Source organism: Pelophylax lessonae, assembly GCF_965119305.1.
Source record: "Pelophylax lessonae genome assembly, chromosome: 2".
Lineage (NCBI taxonomy): Eukaryota > Metazoa > Chordata > Amphibia > Anura > Ranidae > Pelophylax > Pelophylax lessonae.
The window spans coordinates 584935925-584955103 of NC_138769.1; the positions used below are offsets into that span (position 1 = coordinate 584935925).

Consider the following 19179-nt stretch of genomic DNA (forward strand, 5'->3'; position numbering starts at 1 on the left):
TTCCACAGTGAGTATATTGAGCATGTTTTACTGCATATCCAGTACACACAGATTTTACTGTTGTGGGTTTAGTAACACTTTAAGATTTGGCAATAAAACCTGGAAGCTGATTGGTTTCTATGCAGAAGTGCACCTGGTTTTGCACTCTCCCGGTTTAGTAAATAAATATTTGGAAAACATTTTCAACATGCATTAAATGCTCAAACGCGTTGAACAATGTGCATTAATGCTTTAGGCGACTTTGTTCAGTGTCAGTATTTTGAGCAAGTTTAACCACTTTACCACCGGAGGATTTTGCTGTCTTCCGTCCAGGCCACTTTTTGCGGTTCGGCGCTGTGCGACTTCAACTGACAATTGCGCGGTCGTGCGACGCCATACCCAAACGAAATTTATGTCCTTTTTTTTCCCACAAACAGAGCTTTCTTTTGGTTGTATTTGATCACCTGTGCGATTTTTACTTTTTGCGCTATAAACAAAAAAAGAGCGTTTATTTTGAAAAAATAACAATATTTTTAACATTTTTTTATATGAAATTCCCCCCAAAAAAGATGTAAAAACCAATTTTGGTAAAAAAAAATCGCAATAAGCATATTTTGATTGGTTTGCGCAAAAGTTATTGCGTTTACTAACAAAGGGAAAGATTTCTGTCATTTTTGGTGTTTTTTTTTTTAACGCGTAATGGCTGCGATCTGCGATTTTTTTGCGGGACTGCGACATTGCGGCGGACAGATCGGACCCTTGACTGACATTTTTGACACTTTTGGGGGTACCAGTGACATTACTGCAGTAATCAGTGCTATATATATGCACTGTTACTGTAAAAATGACACTGGCAGGGAAGGGGTTAATTTTATTGGAGAGGGAGGGGTTAATGTATGCCTGGTGCTTACTGACATGTAGGGGGGGAGGTGACTGAGTGAGTCATGGACAGATCGGATGTCCAGCTATGCTGAACACTCCGATCTGTCACTCTCTGTCACTATGGAGATCCGCCCGCTTGTGTTTACACAGGCGGGCGGATCTCCACACTAGATCCCCGGCGATCGGGGCAGAGCAGCGGCGATCACCGCTGCTCCTCCCCTGGCCCGACTCCCGCTGTGAATGAAAACAGCGGGAGCGAGCCTCCGGCGTACTACGTCGTCAGACGATAACGAACCACTCTGCCGCAGTAATATTACTGTGGGCGGTGGTAAAGCGGTTAAACAAGGCCTTAGAAGGAAATTTTGTTTTCTGGTGTACAATCATCCAGCATTAAAATACATACACAATGTGCTGATCCTAACTCTTATAGAAGCCCAGATTAGCAATCCAGGAGGGCATGTGTACTAGGGTATTGTAGGCCTAGGGTTAAGCAGCTTTGGGCTGCATAGCTTCTTATTGCTTGTTAATTTTATTCACCCAACATTTAATCATGCAAAAAAAAAGTGGCTTCACTTAGCTTAGGTCACCTAAACGGTGGCTGGTCTGATAGGGCACTATTTACCAAATAATAACTAGTTATCACAAAAATTTCCACATAGTGGAGGTAAGTTATGCCCTCTTCCCCTCCCTTTGGCCATCCTAGCTCCAACCTGCAGTAGGCTGAGGTGTTTTGAAGATATGTTATTTAAATCTTATGAAACCACACGTCTCTAATAAGTGACAAGTAAATACGTGGATACCTTCACATGCCTTAACAATTCATTTACTTTTTTATTCTTTTTTTTTCCAACACAGATGGCATTTGCAATGGAAAGAGCCTTTTTTGAACTTTACCAACAATTCAAAGTGTTGCAAGCTGTGTGTTTACGACAAGCAGAACTTCTTCAAAGATTGCTTTCAAAAGATGCTCATATTGCTGGTAAGACAAACTGTTAGGACATTGGTCCCATATGAAGCAGGGTCAGACCTAGCCCAGATCAAGCAGGGTAAGACCTTGTTCCATATGAAGCAGGGTCAGACCTAGCCCAGTTCAAGCATGGTAAGACCTGGTTCCATATGAAGCAGGGTCAAACCTAGCCCAGATCAAGCATGGTAAGACCTGGTTCCATATGAAGCAGGGTCAGACCTAGCCCAGATCAAGCAGGGTAAGACCTGGTTCCATATGAAGCAGGGTCAGACCTAGCCCAGATCAAGCATGGTAAGACCTGGTTCCATATGATGCAGGGTCAGACCTAGCCCAGATCAAGCATGGTAAGACCTGGTTCCATATGATGCAGGGTCAGACCTGTTCTCACATGAAGCTGGGTCGAACCTAAAAAAGTAGGTTCAAATGTGGTCGCACATGAAGCAGTGTCATACTGGCCCCCACATAAAGCAGGGTAAAACCAGGTCCTGGATTGAGTTTTGCCACACCTGGGTCTGCATTAAGCACATGAAATTGCACATGAAATAGGGCTAGATTTGTTGCTTTATGAAACTGGGTCACTGGGCCTCATAAGAGGCAGAGTTAGATCTGGTCCTGCATGTCACTCAAACTGATTTATGAAAAGAAAAATAGGGCAGCTAGCAATAACAGTTACCAGAGTACTATGTGCCATTTTCTTGCTTAGAAAAAAAGGAAAGGTATATGACCCCGTCCCTTGTTCATTCATTTTACCATTCGGTTTCTCCATCATGCTTTAGGGGATGTGCAGAGGACGGCACTCTTCTGCATTTGTTCTGGAGCTGTGATCAATTTGGAAGTAATCTGGGATAAAACCAAACTTAAATTGTCACAATTGACTGGGACGAATATTACCATTAAGCCAAAAATTTGCCTTCTTTTTGCACATGTTCCCGATACCCCCACCCACATTTCCAGGTTAATTCATACTTGGATGAGCTCTATCCAATGGATGATTGCTTTCAATTGGAGGTCACAGAACCTTGTTTGGTCCCAGGTTATGAAAAGAATGGAGGACCTCAAGTTCTCTGAAAGGGTCTTCCACTTTCTAAATGGTACCATGTCGGCTTTTCATGCTAAATGGGATATATGGGATAAATGCGATTGATTTGTGTCCATTTACTTTATGTCATCCCGATCCTCATTATTGTTCAGAGCCCACTTGCTATGTAACAAGTTTATTGAAGAGTATGCATACCAAGTTTTCTGTTATCTGTTTTTTTACTCTACTATGGTACACACTTTCTTTGTACTACTTTTGTACTGTATGGATTATGTTTTGTTATATGACTTTCTAATAAAAACTTTTGTAAACTAGAAAAAAAGGAAAGGCAGTTCAATTAATGTATCACCACCGTAAAGTACAGGAAAGCAATGTCAATTTCACAATAGATAAAAAAGTACCATTATTCCCTAATTCATCAAATTTGTAGATTGAGGAAACTAACTGAACTTTTTAACTCAATCTAAAAGAGAATGTAGCCGGGCGCTCTGCCAGCTAGAGGAGCGCTTGAGCTTTCTCTCCCCTCACCGCTGTGTGGACGGTGCTTTGGACCTTTTTTCTCTCTTCTCTGTGGCTGTGCTGTGGGCTTTGTGTGATTCACTGCTCCCCCCTCCCTGCAGTTTTCCCAGATATTTTCAGGAGCAGCGAGGTTGTTTTGCCAGTGCAGACCTATTGCTTAGACCTGCCAGCAGTGCCAGGAAAAGGCCATCTAGAGCCCAGGGTGAACATGCCAAACTGCGCCCCCCCCCCAAGATATATAAGTATTATGTGTTATCAGAAATACACCCCCCCCCCCCAAAAAAAAAGAGCAGTAATCTGCATGCGTACTCCCTAAGAATAAATTTCCCCTCCTCCAAGGATAAATCTGCCCCCATGCTGAAACCCCCCTTCCAGCACAAATATTACAGATCCCCCCCCCCCTCAAAAAAAAACAAAAATCACTCCTTCTAGAACAAATTCCTCCTCAAAATCCCCCCCCCTCCAAGTACACATCCTCCCCCCCCCACTCCTAATCCCCCCTCCTAGAACAAATCCCCCCTCCCCAATACTCCACATTCACCCCCTTCAAAAAAAAAGTTCCCTTCCTAGCACACATCCCCTCCCACCTTTACTATATAACCTCTTCTAGCACAAATCTTCTTCCGCCATTGCCCCTCCTGACCCCAATCCCCCCAAATCAGCTTTCCTAGCTCACTCCCCCAAATTTCTCCTCTTAGAACAATTCTTACTCCCTGCTGCCCTCAAATTTCCCCACCCAACAGAAATCCCCCCCCCCCCTGAATCTTCTTGTGGTGCCCCTCCATCTCACATGATCCCACACAGCCCAGGGCAACCCCTCGTAATCACCCCTTGTCCCGGCCCTGCCTGCCAGTGCTGCATCAGAGAAAGCCATGGAGGGCTGGTGCAGAGGGGACTAGAGCTATGTACTGAGTACATAGAGGGAGGTAGGGTGACTTTTGTGTCACCTAATATTAGGAGGTGGAGGTCATTGGTTAACCAGTCATTGCTCTGAGGAAGGGGTTGTTCCCCAGAAACATGTGGGATAGTTATGTCATCCATTTAAACCCATGAGGTTGAAGGGTTGAACTCCTGGTTTCTGTTTTTGCAATATGCTACCCTTCAGGCTGTATTGGTGACCTATACGTTTTACTAAACTCTCCTGAAACCACCCTTCCTTATTTCAAAGAGCAAAAAAAACTATGTGGTGAGCTATCACACTGTTATATACTTCGTACATTACATGAGAGAATGGCCATTCCTTACCCTCTGAAATGCTACCACCTTTACAGGGTTTTGGTGTGGTGTAAATATTCTGACTATTAACAATGGATTTTCCCAGAACAAACAAATTCTGCCATCCCTCTCTGCTGTCTCCCTTGGGTAAAAACAAAATGTATTAAGGCCCTTAGGAATAACCTGACCATTGGTCTATGTCTTTGTATTCTGACAATGGGGAACCATATACATGACCCTAACCTCACTATCACACCTATGAGCCCCATTCTAGAAAATGCCTCTGGTCAGGAAGATAGACAACGTATTCATTTTCGCAACACAGTACTTTTTTGACCTCAGGACTTTCTCTGATTAATTCAGCAATTAATTCATTTTCTTTCTACTACAAACAGGGCACCTCATTACTGCGACTGACACTTTTTAAACAATTATATTTTGAGCCTGGTCCTTTCAGTTATTTGGTTTACTTAGCATACACATTTCTTTGATTCCTTAACTCCATCTTTCTTTATTCCTTTACACCCCCTTTCTTGTTCAAGTGGAAGAAAGTGGCACTTTATTCTCATTTGAACAAAAAGACAATAGTCTATATTTCTCTCAACACTCGTCTATAGCTAGCAAGTATCAGGAGTCAGGCTATAAGATCCTGACCAGGCAGTACAAGGTGCTGACAGTCCTACAAAAAATATACTCCCAGACCTTTCATGTCGGCTGGCAGTGTGGCTTTGTTGAAGGCACATTTCGTCATATCTTTTGGTTTTGTACTAATAGTAGAGGCTTTTGGATATGAGTGAGGGAGGTAATAAAACAAGTAACTGACTGACACATAGGCATCCTATATACTTCACCATTCATCCCCCCCCCAGAGTCGATACAAAAGATCTTCCTCTTATTCTATCATTTAACATATCCAGGACCTCTATCCCTGCCCTCTGCCAGCAGGACCTACCAAGCTCTTTCTACGCTCTGCACTGCAACGCTCTATTTCTGAAGAATAATCATTGTCGAACACATGGTGGATCGAAGAAATCACAAGGACCAATTCTGATGCAACTGGTTTCATTGGTTGAAGTACACCTTTTCTTCTGAGTACAAATATATACTTGAGCAGTCTGCTTAGTTAGCACACCCCTTTTTTTCCAGCCATTACATTCCTTTTGTCTGGAAGGGACATACTCCAGTATCAATCCCTTTACCTTCTACTTCCCCACCCAATTCCTGTCCCCTTTGAAGTACCCCTCTGTAGCCCTCTAGAAGTGTGCTAAAGTTAGTGTAGGTCTGTTAGAGTAGGCAAAACATAGTTAGCTCAGGGCTAAGCCTGAGCTATGTAACCTGGGTTAGGGTTACTTTAGGTCAGGGATTGATGATTCATCAGGCAGCTCTCTCTAACACTTACCGCTGGTCTGGAGATTTGTAGAAACTTCTAGAGCTGGAGGGTGGAAGTAAGGAGGGGCTGCCATGAATGTTTATGAGGACCTCAGCCAATCCCCAGTAGAAGGGCTGGCAGGGGGCAAACAACCTTATAAATAGGCATGAATCATGCCAACAGGGGCAGTCGGGTGGAAGATGGAGTGCTAAGGAGGCTGTCGGTGTACCTTAAGGGTGCCCCCTAGTCTGGGGGGGGGTGACTTTGGGTGGGGGGGCCCAGGTGCTGAACACAAGGTGGATCTAAGAAATCCCAAGGACAAATTCTGATGATGCACCTGGTTCCATTGGTTGAAGTATACTTTTTCTTCTGAGTAAAGCTCTATACTTGAGCAGTCAAATTAGCTAGCACACCCCTCTTTTTTTAGCCGTTACATTCCTCTTTTGATGGGAAGGAACATACTCCAGTATCAACTCCCCCCCCCCCTCTTTACTATCTACTTCCCACCCAATTCCTGCCCCCTTTTAAGGTACCCCCTATACCCATACTCTTCCTCTAATACTCTTAACATTGCTTGCATCTCCTACATCTTTTTTTAATCAACATTTGGACCTGGGCTACCACGACCGATATACTATTCTCTTTTGGCATCATGTATCGCTCTTTTAGTAAGATACTGTATATGTTAGGCTGATATATCTTATGTATTGTATACTATATATGTGTAATGTTCTTTAACACTCTTTAATGTTCCTTAGTGATCATAAGTATGTCCTTGGTAAAAATTTAAGATAAAGAATTGTAAAAAAAAAAAAAAAAAAAACCTTATTAATATGCAAATGTTTTACATTACAGAGAAGCCCATGTCAAAACCAATTCAATGCACTGATGCTGAAGACCCCATATGCTCCAAAAGCCCTTTCTTTCGGCAGATGGGGATGGAACCTCTATCAATAGAAACTGCGAAAACCATGACTGAAGAGCTATATCAGCCATTAGAAACAGAAGACAAATCAACTTTCTCATTTGATTTCGATTTACGGTTTCCTCCAAACAAAGACCAGTACCCCTTTCTAGCTAGTCAGTGTGAAAAATCAGGGCTTGCCACATATATGTCAAATACAGATGTCAGTCTGGATGAAACAGAGATAAATGGCAACTTTGCACTGTTCATCAAAACATATGCACCAACATTTCCCAAGGTGCCTGGTGCTGGAGACAAATCAATCCCTGCAATGTCTGAGATTAACTTTTTACCAATGGATCCAGATCCTATTCTTAATATGGATGAAGAAATGTGTTTTTTGCAATCAAAAGACATATCAAAGGGAGCCATTCTGGAGCCACAAATCAACAATTTCAGTGTAATAAAAGGCCCAGCCCAGGTAAGCAAACTAACTTTTTAAATAAGCAGCATACTTACATACCGTACAACGAGTAGGAGCAAAAAGCATTCCTTGACTTATAATATCTGAGTAATGCACCAAATATACTTAATAACAAAGGTATTGCAGCTTTTAACAATTATTTTTACGCTAGAATTCTTTTAAAGTACCCTTTGTATTTCCAAAAATGATTTCAAGCCAAGTAGAGTAGTCATCATTGAGTGAGCAAATATGTGACTAGTTTGTTACTTTTGTTAGTGCAATTGATCTCATCCTCCCTGCAGATCCAAATAAAACATGTGACCAGTCCACAAGTTTTTTTTGAATCAATATTCTTTCTTAACAACAGAGATAAGTAGAAAAATAGACACATGAAATTCGTTTTGGTCCGAATACAAATTTGGATGAATTTTTGATTATTCAGAGATTTGGATGTATCCCAATCTCCGAATGAAATAGTAATGAATTTTGATGAAATTCGTTAAAATTAGTTTTGTTTATTAGTTTTCTAACCAATTCCACATTTTCGTAAAGATTCAAATTCGGATCAGTCGAAAAATGATCGATTGATTCAAATTCTGTGTAAAGAATAGCTGGTTGTTAAGCAGAAGGCCAGGAAGCCAGATGCGATATCCTTAACAACCGATGGCTCATCAGCTGCCAGCGGGTTTCCCCACTGACAGCTGAAATATAAACAAAACAATGGCAGCAATAGTAAAAAGAAAAATATAGCATGGGGTCCCTTCAAAATCATACCAGGCCCTTCTGGTCTGGTACAGATGCTAAGAGAAACCCCATGCCAAAAAAAAAAAAAAGCTACATGGGTCCTCCCCAAAATCCATACTAGACCCTTATCGGAGCATGCAGCCTGGCAGGCCTGGAAAGGGGGGGACGAGCAAGCGCCCCCCCCCCTTTTGACCCACACCAGGCCACATGCCCTCAGCATTGAGGGGGGTGCTTTGGGGCGGGGGGAATGCTTACCACCAAATGCCTGCTCCTCCATCTGACATTTCTTGAAAAGCTAAGGGGGGAGTCACCCAATGACATCAGCTGGTGACCCGTCCTTTGTGACATCACCAACTGGGGCATGCTGGGTCGACACAAGGGGGTGGGGTCACCCGCTGACATCATCGGGTGACTCTGCCTCTTAGCTAATAAGGAAATATAAGGTGGAGGAGCAGGCAGTCGGCCAGGAGCATTCGATGAGGCCAGAGGTTTTTTTTTTCTTTTTTCAGGTCCAGTGATGGCAGCGTGATTGACAATAGATCTATATCCGGGTACATTGTTTTGTGTTTTTTTTTTAATAAAGGAATTCTTAAAAACTCGTTTACTGTTTTATTGACTTTTTTACACTTTTTTTTGGTGAATAGGCACACTCATTCACATGGGGGGGGGGGGGGTGGTATCTGGGGGGCGGGATCTGGGGGCCTCCTTTGGCTTTCAGATTCTGATAAGCCTTTACAGGTAACCTGTAAAGGCATTTAAAATGTCCCCTTTGGAGATGTTAAGGTACCGTAATTTGTCTCCATTTCATGACTGTGCGCAATTTTAACCACTTAAGCCCCGGAAGATTTTACCCCCATTCCGACCAGGGGGTATTTTGCGATTCGGCACTGCGTGACTTTAACAGACAATTGCGCGGTCGTGCGACGCTGTACCTAAACGAATTTGGCGTCCTTTTTTTCCCACAAACAGAGCTTTCTTTTGGTGGTATTTGATCACCTGTGCGATTTTTTGATCACGCGCTATAAACAAAAAAAGAGCGTCAATTTTGCAAAAATAGCAATATTTTTCACATTTTTTTATATGAAATTCCCCCCAAAAAAATGTAAAAATCAAAATTTTTTAACTTTTTCGGCCAATTTGTTTTATGCTACCTATGTTTGGTAAAAAAAATCGCAAAAAGCGTATTTTGATTGGTTTGCGCAAAAGTTATCGCGTTTACTAACAAAGGGAAAGATCGGACCCTTGACCGACATTTTTGACACTTTTGGGGTTACCAGTGACATTTCTACAGTAATCAGTGCTATATATATGCACTGTTACTGTAAAAATACACTGGTAGTGAAGGGGTTAACTTTATTTGGGAGGAAGGGGCTGTGTGTATCCCTAGGGGCATGCTTTCTACTGTGATTGGCTGTGGCTTCAGCTGTAAGGACACTGATCAATGGATCTACATACTAGATCTGAGTGATCAGTGTCTTAACAGCAAGGAGAATGACAGGTGGCTTGTTTACACAAGCTGCCTGACATTCTCCCTCTCCCCCGCCGATCGCCGAGTGACCGGCGGACATCGGGTCCGCCGGTCACACGCGCGGGGGGGTCCGTGACCACGCGGGAGCGGGAGCGCGCCTCCGGGGGCGCGCGCTCGCTCCCTAGACCCTCACAAGCTAGTGACGTAGCCCTACGTCACTTTGCCTGTGAGGGGCTGACTGCCGACGTAGATCGGCGTTAGGCAGTCGGCAAGTGGTTAAAGAGTGACAAGTTAGGTATTTATTTACTCGGGGTAAAATCATCGTTCATATTATACAACTGCTGCGCAAATACCGTGTGCATAAAAAAAAAAAAGTAATGTTTGGGGGTTTTCTAACAAAACTACTAATTTAAACTTGTAAACAAAAAATGCCAGAAAAGGCTTGGTCTTCAAGTGGTTAAACTCCTTGGATTATGTATACCCAGGTTTACTCTTTTTAGCCAAAGTAATCCAACTAAAAGTGTCTCTAAATCCAAAGCCAGAAATTAAAAATATGGTAGCTAATCCTTGGTGTAATTGCTGCATTTGTTTCAGGTTTTTATGGAGGGACTGGAGCCATGGTTGTCACCCTTGGCAGCTCTCCTGATATGGATTACAAACATGTCCCTATCTCTTCAACTGCATCACATTGGGGCAGGGCAGTTGGTAGTTTACAGAAGATAGCTGGGAAGGAAGAGATTTTTTTTTCGGTGCAGCTCATAGGAAGTGACAGACACTGCATTTCTAGTAAAATCAATAGATATTTTCTGTATTTGCCTAAAATGCTCTTAGCTTGCAAACAAAAAAAAATGAAGAAAACAAATGCAGCCTTCACATTTAAGAATGTAAACTGCAATAAATTGCAAGGAGAAGGGTTACATTTCCTGACTTTTTTTTTTTTGCTGTCTATATCACCACTAGGGAGCTTCAATCTTTATGTCCAGTTGACAAGTGTTACTTTGTCTGAACGTAATGGACATAAAGTCCTAATTTAGGCATTTTACCAGACCAAAAATTGAGGGGAAGTCTTCTAATAGAGACGTCTGTTTTAGTAAGGATTTCCCTAATTTCAAAGGGATCTCCTCTCATGTCCTGTTGACTTTACAGGACAGAAAGTAAGGGGAAATCTCCCCAATTTGACAGATGTCAAAAAATACCTAATGGGGGTTATAACCATTCCCTGCTCTATCCAAAATGAAAAAAAAAATTGGCTTTAAATCTACTTTAATCATTTCCAGGATCTCTTCATTTCACTGCTTTTCTCACTATCTGGCCCACGGGCTTTAACCTTCCTAGCGGTATTCCCGAGTGTGACTCGGGGTAAGATTTTAGTGCCAAAAGCGGTAACCCCGAGTCACACTCGGGGTAGCGCTAAGAAGATCGCTGGATGCTGGAGGAGGTTTTACTTACCTTTTCTCCGGGATCCAGCGAAGACTGCGAGCGGTGTGCGGCGGCGGAGCTCTCTCCCGATCGTCTGCGAGCCCCGGCTTCCGTCTCCGGCGACGTGACGTCCGCCGGGGGGTGGAACAGGCGGCAAATTCGAATGTAAAATGCACCAAACACACTGATATCGTTCAAAATAAAATAAAATCACATTACATTACCCCCCAGTGCCCTTTCCTGCAGTTTTACTGTACTTTTTATGTAAATATATGTATATATATATATATATACATATATATACAGTATATATATATATACATATATATATATACACATATACATATATATATATATATATACACACACATATTATATATATATATATATATATATATATATACATACTGTATATATGTATATATATATATATATATATATATGTATGTATATATATATATATATATATATATATATGTATATATATATATATATACATGTATATATATATATTATATATATATATATATATATACACGTAATTCTTGTGAATGAGCAGCCCAAACCAACTGTATACATTATATATATATATATATATATATATATATATATATATATATATATATATATATATACGTATATACGTATATACGTATATATATATATATATATATATATATATATATATATATATATATATATATATAATATATGTATACATAATATATGTATACATACATATATATATATATATATATATATATATAATATGTATAATAAATGTATACAGTTGGTTTGGGCTGCTCATTCACAAGAATTACATGCTTTCAGCACCTAAAATAATGGTACCGCTTTCAGCACCTAAAATCCAAAAGAATCATACCGCCAGGGAGGTTAATGTGTACACCTAATCAGCACTATGACATTGTTCAGTGTCAGTGGTCTAGAGACTGAAAACACTTTAAAATAATTAATTTTCCATTCTCAAATAAAGTACTATTTTTTTTTTTATACTACTTAGCATTTGTACAGCATATTACATGAGCAATCTGGCGTGGCTTAAAATATGTCTATAAGTCTGCCGGTAAATGCAGAAGTCCTGCTTAGTTCCTTTTACAATACTCTCTGAATGAGGACATTTTCATCTTGTCTAGTGGTTGTAGCTTCCTGCTTAGATTTATTTTTACATATACACATGAGCAGGCTTTTTGATTTTACGCTAGTTAAATGGCATGGCTGTAAAACCTGTTAACACTATGGGGTCTATTTATTAACATTCATTGGATGAATGTCACAAACATCTGTCCACACATGCTCAATACATTTTGGCTACAATTCCTCTAATAGAGCAATTCCTATGTCTAGTGCCAAATACAGTAAAGTTTTCTGAAAGACCTCAATTAAAAAAAAAGACTGTATTTTGGCCACTAGATGAGGGCCACTAGACCTTCCGGGTCTAGTGGCCCTCATTTTTTGCGATATGGCATTGCGTTACTTTAACTGACAATTGTGCGGTCGTGTGACACTGTACCCAAATAAAATGTGTGTCCTTTTTCCCCCCACAAATAGAGCTTTTTTTGGTGGTATTTAATCACCTCTGCAGGTTTTTATTTATTGGGCCATAAACAAAAAAAGACTGATAATTTTGAAAAAAAAAAAAAAAAAAACAATATTGTTTACTTTCTGCTATAAAACACATCAAATAAAAAAACTCAAATTTCTTCATCATTTTAGGCCAATGTGTATTCTGCTACATATTTTTGGTAGAAAAAAAGCCACTTTGCCGCCATATATGTAAGTTATACGGTTGGCAAGTGGTTAAGTGTACATGAATGTGTGTGACATTTATCCAATGAATGTTTTAGAAATAAACCCATTTAAGTAGATAGACAAATGTGGTTTCTGTAAACTTATCAGGGTGATGTCAGCCAATTGTAACAAATACTATTATTTTTATTATATTGTTAAAATGTAATATAAACTAGAAAACGTACAATTTCTCGGGAAATTGTGGGAAGTGTTCTTGCCGCCACCACACTAGGTAGTGATGGCAGTTTAGAAATCATGTCCTGATTTTTCAGCTCCCACTCTAGCTTTTGTCACTCTGCTGGCAGCCCTGGGTCCAGCGACGTAGACCCACATCGCTGGATACCGCCCCCTCTCTGGGTCGCTCCCGCTGTATTTAGACACAGCGGGAGTCGGGCCAGAGGAGGAGAGACGGTAAAGACCGTCTCTCTTCCCCAATCATCAGGGAAAGACTGAGGAAATCCGCCCGCTTGTGTAAACAAAGCGGGCGGATCTCCTCTGGGACAGATCACAGGATTCAGCATAGCTGAACCTGTGATCTGTATCTATGTCACACAACCCCCTCCCCCCACACACGTCAGTAAGCATGAGGCATACATTTAACCCCTTGATCACCAACAGTGTTAACCCCTTCCCTTCCAGTGTCATTATTACAGTAACAGTGCATATTTTTAGCACTGATTACTGTAGTAATGTCACTGGTCCCCCACAAAAGTGTCAAAAATGTCAGTTAGGGGTCCGATCTGTCCGCCTCAATGTCACAGTCCCGCAAAAAATCGCAGATCGCCGCCATTACTAGAAAAAAAAAATAAACAATAAAAATTACAAATCTTTCCCGTAGGTAGTAAACGCGATAACGTTTGCGCAAACCAATCAAAATACGCTTATTGCGATTTTTTTTTACCAAAAATATGAAGCAGAAAACAAATTGGCCTAAAATGTTAAAATATTTGATTTGTAAATTTTTTAGGGGGAATGTTATATATCAGAATGTGAAAAATATTGTTTTTTTTTTCAAAATTGTCGCTCTTTTTTTCAAAAATTAAAAATCGAATAGGTGATCAAATACCACCAAAATAAAGCTCTATTTGTGGGGAAAAAAAGGACGTAAATTTAATTTGGGTACAGTGTTGCACGACCGTGCAATTGTCCGTTAAAGTAACGCAGTGCCGAATCGCAAAATATGGCCTGGTCAGGAAGGGGGTAAAATCTTCTGGTCTTAAAGTGGTTAAAAATACGCTCAATAAAAATTTTGTTTGTCAAAGACATGTAGCTAAATACATTTTGGCCTAAATATATGACAAAAATGTCATATATTGCATATTTTTTAACTGTCAAAATAGAAAATGTCAATTTTTCACAAAATTTACGCTCTTTTTTTATTAATATCGCAAAAAATAAAAAGTGCAGAGGTGATCAAATACCACCAAAAGGAAGCTCTGTTTGTGGGAAAAAAAGTACGTAAATTTTGTTTGGGTACAGCATTGCATGACCGCGCAATTGTCAGTTAAATTTACGCAGTGCCAAGTTGAAAAAAGTGGCCTGGTCATTAAGCAGGAAAATCCTCCGATCTTAACCACTTAAGCCCCGGAGGATTTGGCTGCTAAAAGACCAGGGGGTATTTTGCGATTCGGCACTGCTTGAATTTAACGGACAATTGCGCGGTCGTGCGACGCTGTACCTAAACGAATTTGACGTCCTTTTTTTCCCACAAACAGAGCTTTCTTTTGGTGGTATTTGATCACCTGTGCGATTTTTTGATCACGCGCTATAAACAAAAAAAGAGCGTCAATTTTGCAAAAATAACAATATTTTTCACATTTTTTTATATGAAATTCCCCCAAAAAAAAGTAAAAATCTAAATTTTTTAACATTTTCGGCCAATTTGTTTTATGCTACATATGTTTGGTAAAAAAAACCGCAAAAAGCGTATTTTGATTGGTTTGCGCAAAAGTTATCGTGTTTACTAACAAAGGGAAAGATTTTTGTCATTTTTGTTGTTTTTTTTTAACACGTAATGGCGGCGATCTGCGATTTTTTTTGCGGTACTGCGACATTGGGGCGGACAGATCGGACCCTTGACTGACATTTTTGACACTTTTGGGGTTACCAGTGACATTTCTACAGTAATCAGTGCTATATATATGCACTGTTACTGTAAAATTACACTGGCAGTGAAGGGGTTAACTTTATTTGAGAGGGAGGGGCTGGGTGTGTCCCTAGGGGCGTGATTCTAACTGTGATTGGCTGTGGCTTGAGCTGTAGGAACACTGATCAACGGTCCTACATAGTAGAACCGTATGATCAGTGTTTCTACACAGGGGAGAATGACAGGCAGCTTGTTTACACAAGCTGCCTGCCTTTCTCCCTCTCCCCCGACGATCGCAGAGTGACCGGCGGACATCAGGTCCGCCGGTCACACGCGCGGGGGGGGGTCCGCCGGCGGCGCGCGCTCGCTCCCCAGAGCTCCACAGGCTAGTGACGTATATATACGTCACTTTGCCTGTGAGGGGCTGACCGCCGCAGTATATCTACTTGTGGCGGTCGGCAAGCGGTTAAAGTGGTTAAAAATGAAGGCACAGTCGCAGTTTAGAAATTGCCCTTCAAATTTTAGGTGGTTAGAGTGGAGTTTCAATGAATGTCAATGGGCGGCGTGAGTTGCAAACAAATGGTCATATTGTAAAAACTATCAGGCCTATGGCTTAGCCGTGGACATTTTTAGTGGCTCCAAGGATAGCTGAACGTTTTGATATAAGATTTGTGTAGGTGGGATGAAAATGAGGGAGTGGGGGCAGTTTAGAAATCATGTCCTGATTTTTCAGCTCCCACTCTAGTTTTGAACATTCCGCCATTCATTGCTATGGGACCACTTTCACCACAAAAACGCCAATATTTTGTGAACCATTCAGCAAAACATTCCATAAAGTAAAAGCACCCCAATCGGGAACAATCCGCACGTTTCGGTATATTACTTGTCTATGTAGTGTAAAAACTGTGGGAGGAGTTAGGGTGGTAAATTTGGCTATAATAATAAGAATATACAGTATATGTGAAATAACATGCCATGCAAGAACACCTAATTACAAGGTATATTTATTAGAAGCCCCATTCAATGGATCAAGGTGGTAACCTTTTACAAATGTGTTCTTTTACTGTTTCAACAGATTTAATAACACAATTTCAACAAACTTAATTACTTTGACCTGGCAATCTGTTGGCATGCTGTCAGATGATTGTGCTGGTTGATAAATCTCACTAAATGCAGTGTTTAAGCAATGCTTTTCTCACACTCATGAGAAATGTTTTTCTTCATTTTTTCATTAACAAGATCCGTGATCTTGTCACACCTCCATTAATCTGCATTTTAATGCTGGCCTCAATGTAGTAATTAAAGCTCAACTGCAGTCACATATATATATATATATATATATTTTTAACAATAGCCAGATTAGGAAGATTTAAATCTATTTATGGTTTATATTTCTGTGTGTGACCCCATTTCCTATAGTTTCTGTCACCGTGACCGCCATACAAGCAAGAAACAGCCAGCAGGACATGGAAGCAAAGACAGAAAAAAAAACATTGTCAGAGGTTGTAACTCTACCCACTCTAATAAAAAGTATTTTTTGGTTTTGCCTATATCCCCATTGGAGAGATGTGATTATTATGTGGCTGTGACTGGAACTAGAGCAGGATTGATGCGTGGCCTATTTCTTGTATTTCACTGCATCATCTCTGGTAAAGTGAGCCTTTAGATTTGCCAGGCCTGTTGTAACAGGAATGTAGTGCACAGTTTTCTCCCCTCTTCACTACATGAGAAGTCAGCAGAAACCTTTTTAAATTTACAGAACACAGCCAGTTTCCCAACCCAACTAGTGGTCCTAAAGTATGATCATTCAAGTTCTGCGTTAATCGCCCAGGGCAGTATTGGGTATTATAGTGACAGGTTAGGGCAGTATAGTGGCAGGTTAGGGTAGTATAGTGGCAGGTTAGGGCAGTATAGGGGCAGGTTAAGGTAGTATAGGGTATTATAGTGACAGGTTAGGGTAGTATAGTGACAGGTTAGGGCAGTATAGGGGCAGGTTAGGGTAGTATAGGGTATTATAGTGACAGGTTAGGGCAGTATAGGGGCAGGTTAGGGTAGTATAGGGTAGTATAGTGGCAGGTTAGGGTAGTAATGGGGCAGATTAGGGTAGGATATTATAGTGGCAGGTTATGGCACTATAGGGTATTATAGTGGCAGGTTAGGGCATAATTATAGTGGCAGGTTAGGGCAGTATTGGGTATTATAGTGACAGGTTAGGGCAGTATAGTGGCAGGTTAGGGTAGTATAGTGGCAGGTTAGGGCAGTATAGGGGCAGGTTAAGGTAGTATAGGGTATTATAGTGACAGGTTAGGGTAGTATAGTGACAGGTTAGGGCAGTATAGGGGCAGGTTAGGGTAGTATAGGGTATTATAGTGACAGGTTAGGGCAGTATAGGGGCAGGTTAGGGTAGTATAGGGTAGTATAGTGGCAGGTTAGGGTAGTAATGGGGCAGATTAGGGTAGGATATTATAGTGGCAGGTTATGGCACTATAGGGTATTATAGTGGCAGGTTAGGGCAGTATTATAGTGGCAGGTTAGGGCAGTATAGGGTATTATAGTGGCAGGTGGCAGGAACCTCCAAACCCTGACTACCAGGACTCTGGTCCCAAGGGAGTTAAGCCCCAGGCAGGAGAGGCTGGAAAGGCAGCAGAGGGAAATGAGCACCTGTGTCAGTGAAGTTTTCAGAGAGGGTCACAAGCTGTAAGTGTGAGCTCTCGGGCAAGCTGAGATGCTGGTTGCTGACCCTCCTTGTCGTCTGTTCAGCACCCTTGCCACAGAGGAGCCCTAACCCCAGTGCTGGAACAAGAGGTTGGTGGGGAGCTTGCTGTAGAGGTATTAATTTCTTTTGGCTGAAAAAAGCTGTTTTTTGTATATCTGTTTTTCAGATACAAAAAAAAAAAACTGGTTGCTTTTACTAAACCGACTGGCTGTCGATCCCAAGCTACCTTAGATCACAATGGGTTATATATCGTTCCTAAAATCGTACAATTGCTTGCGATTCTACAATTTCCTCTGTCTGTGTCTGGTATCAACACACCATATTTCTAAAGAACAGCAACTTGGTAGAGATTTTGTAGTAATGGTTAATAAATATACAGTAAATCTTTTTTAAACATCATTTCTTACTAGTATTAACGCAGGCCTACTTTGTTGTCTTATTTCAATACAAGACATTCTCTTTATTAAGTACATATGGTACACTGCATCATTTCTAACATCTGGGGCTGGATTAATAAGTCTAGTGACTGCATGGTGAAAATATGGAGCTTAATATTAGTGATCCTCTTTATGTGGGAAACGGGTGACATGATGTTCCAGAGAAGGATAACAGGAGCTATGATTATCTTTTATCTATGAAAAGTCGTTTCCGTTCAGTCTACAAGTGATTTCCTGAACTGTCCATGTGAGATTACTTTAGGGCTAAAGAAAGTTAAACCTATTAGATATACACTTACAGTACATTTATGCAGATAGAATAAGGTAAACCAGTTCTAGATTTTTTTAAATGTATTTATTAAATGCATTAATTGGTCACTCCAGTTATTATTATTTACCTTTAGTGAATTCTCATACTATCAAGGTAAATATCAAGGTAAATAAAAATGATGGGTTTCAATCGTTTCAAAAGGCTGAAGCTTCTCATTTTAAATTCTCTTATGCATGGGCACATCCCTCCATGAAATATGTCCAAATACTATACTCCACAAACTTTGATTTAACCAGTGGTCTCTAAACTGTGGCTCAGGGGCCAGACCCTTTGTTTACTTTTATCTGGCCCTTTGGGCACTAATTCCTCCACTGATACAAACAATGAGGCATAATCCCCCCCCCCCCCCACTGAGACCAGTTAAGGGGCATAATTCCTCCCCTATGACCCTTACAATGGGACACAATTCCTCCCCTATGACCCTTACAATGGGGCACAATTCCTCCCAATGATACCAACAGTTGGGCCCAATGACACCAATGATGGGGAACAATTCTTCCCAAAAACAACAATGATGGGGCACAATTCCTCCCACTGACACCAAAGTTGGGGCATTGTTTTTTCCCGCTAACTTTGAAACCTTTTCTTCTCCCAATGGCCAGGGTCCAGCCCTCTAAAGTCTGAAGGACGGTAAACTGGCCCCCTGTTTAGAAAGTTTGCAGACCACTGATTTAAACTATTAAAAAAAAAAATCCTTGATACTCTACTACTATATCTAAAAACTTTGTCCAGACAGGAACATTCTATACCAGGTAGAATAGCATTGTTTAAAAGAATAACATTCCCTATAATTTACCTTTTTTAGGACTATACCAATTGTACTACCCCACAC

The 19179-nt window shown here is 40.8% G+C and overlaps 1 protein-coding gene across 2 annotated transcripts in view; it reads left to right on the forward strand.

Moving 5' to 3' along the window:
* The window catches only part of LOC309545542 (TRAF family member-associated NF-kappa-B activator-like), an 87329-nt gene that overhangs the window by 60813 nt on the left and 7337 nt on the right, over positions 1-19179 (forward strand). For both annotated transcript variants that reach the window (XM_082244755.1, XM_082244754.1), the window contains 2 exons: positions 1717-1840; positions 6826-7355. In XM_082244755.1, coding sequence (XP_082100881.1) covers positions 1717-1840; positions 6826-7355 — 654 coding nt within the window. The remainder of the gene's footprint in view (positions 1-1716; positions 1841-6825; positions 7356-19179) is intronic.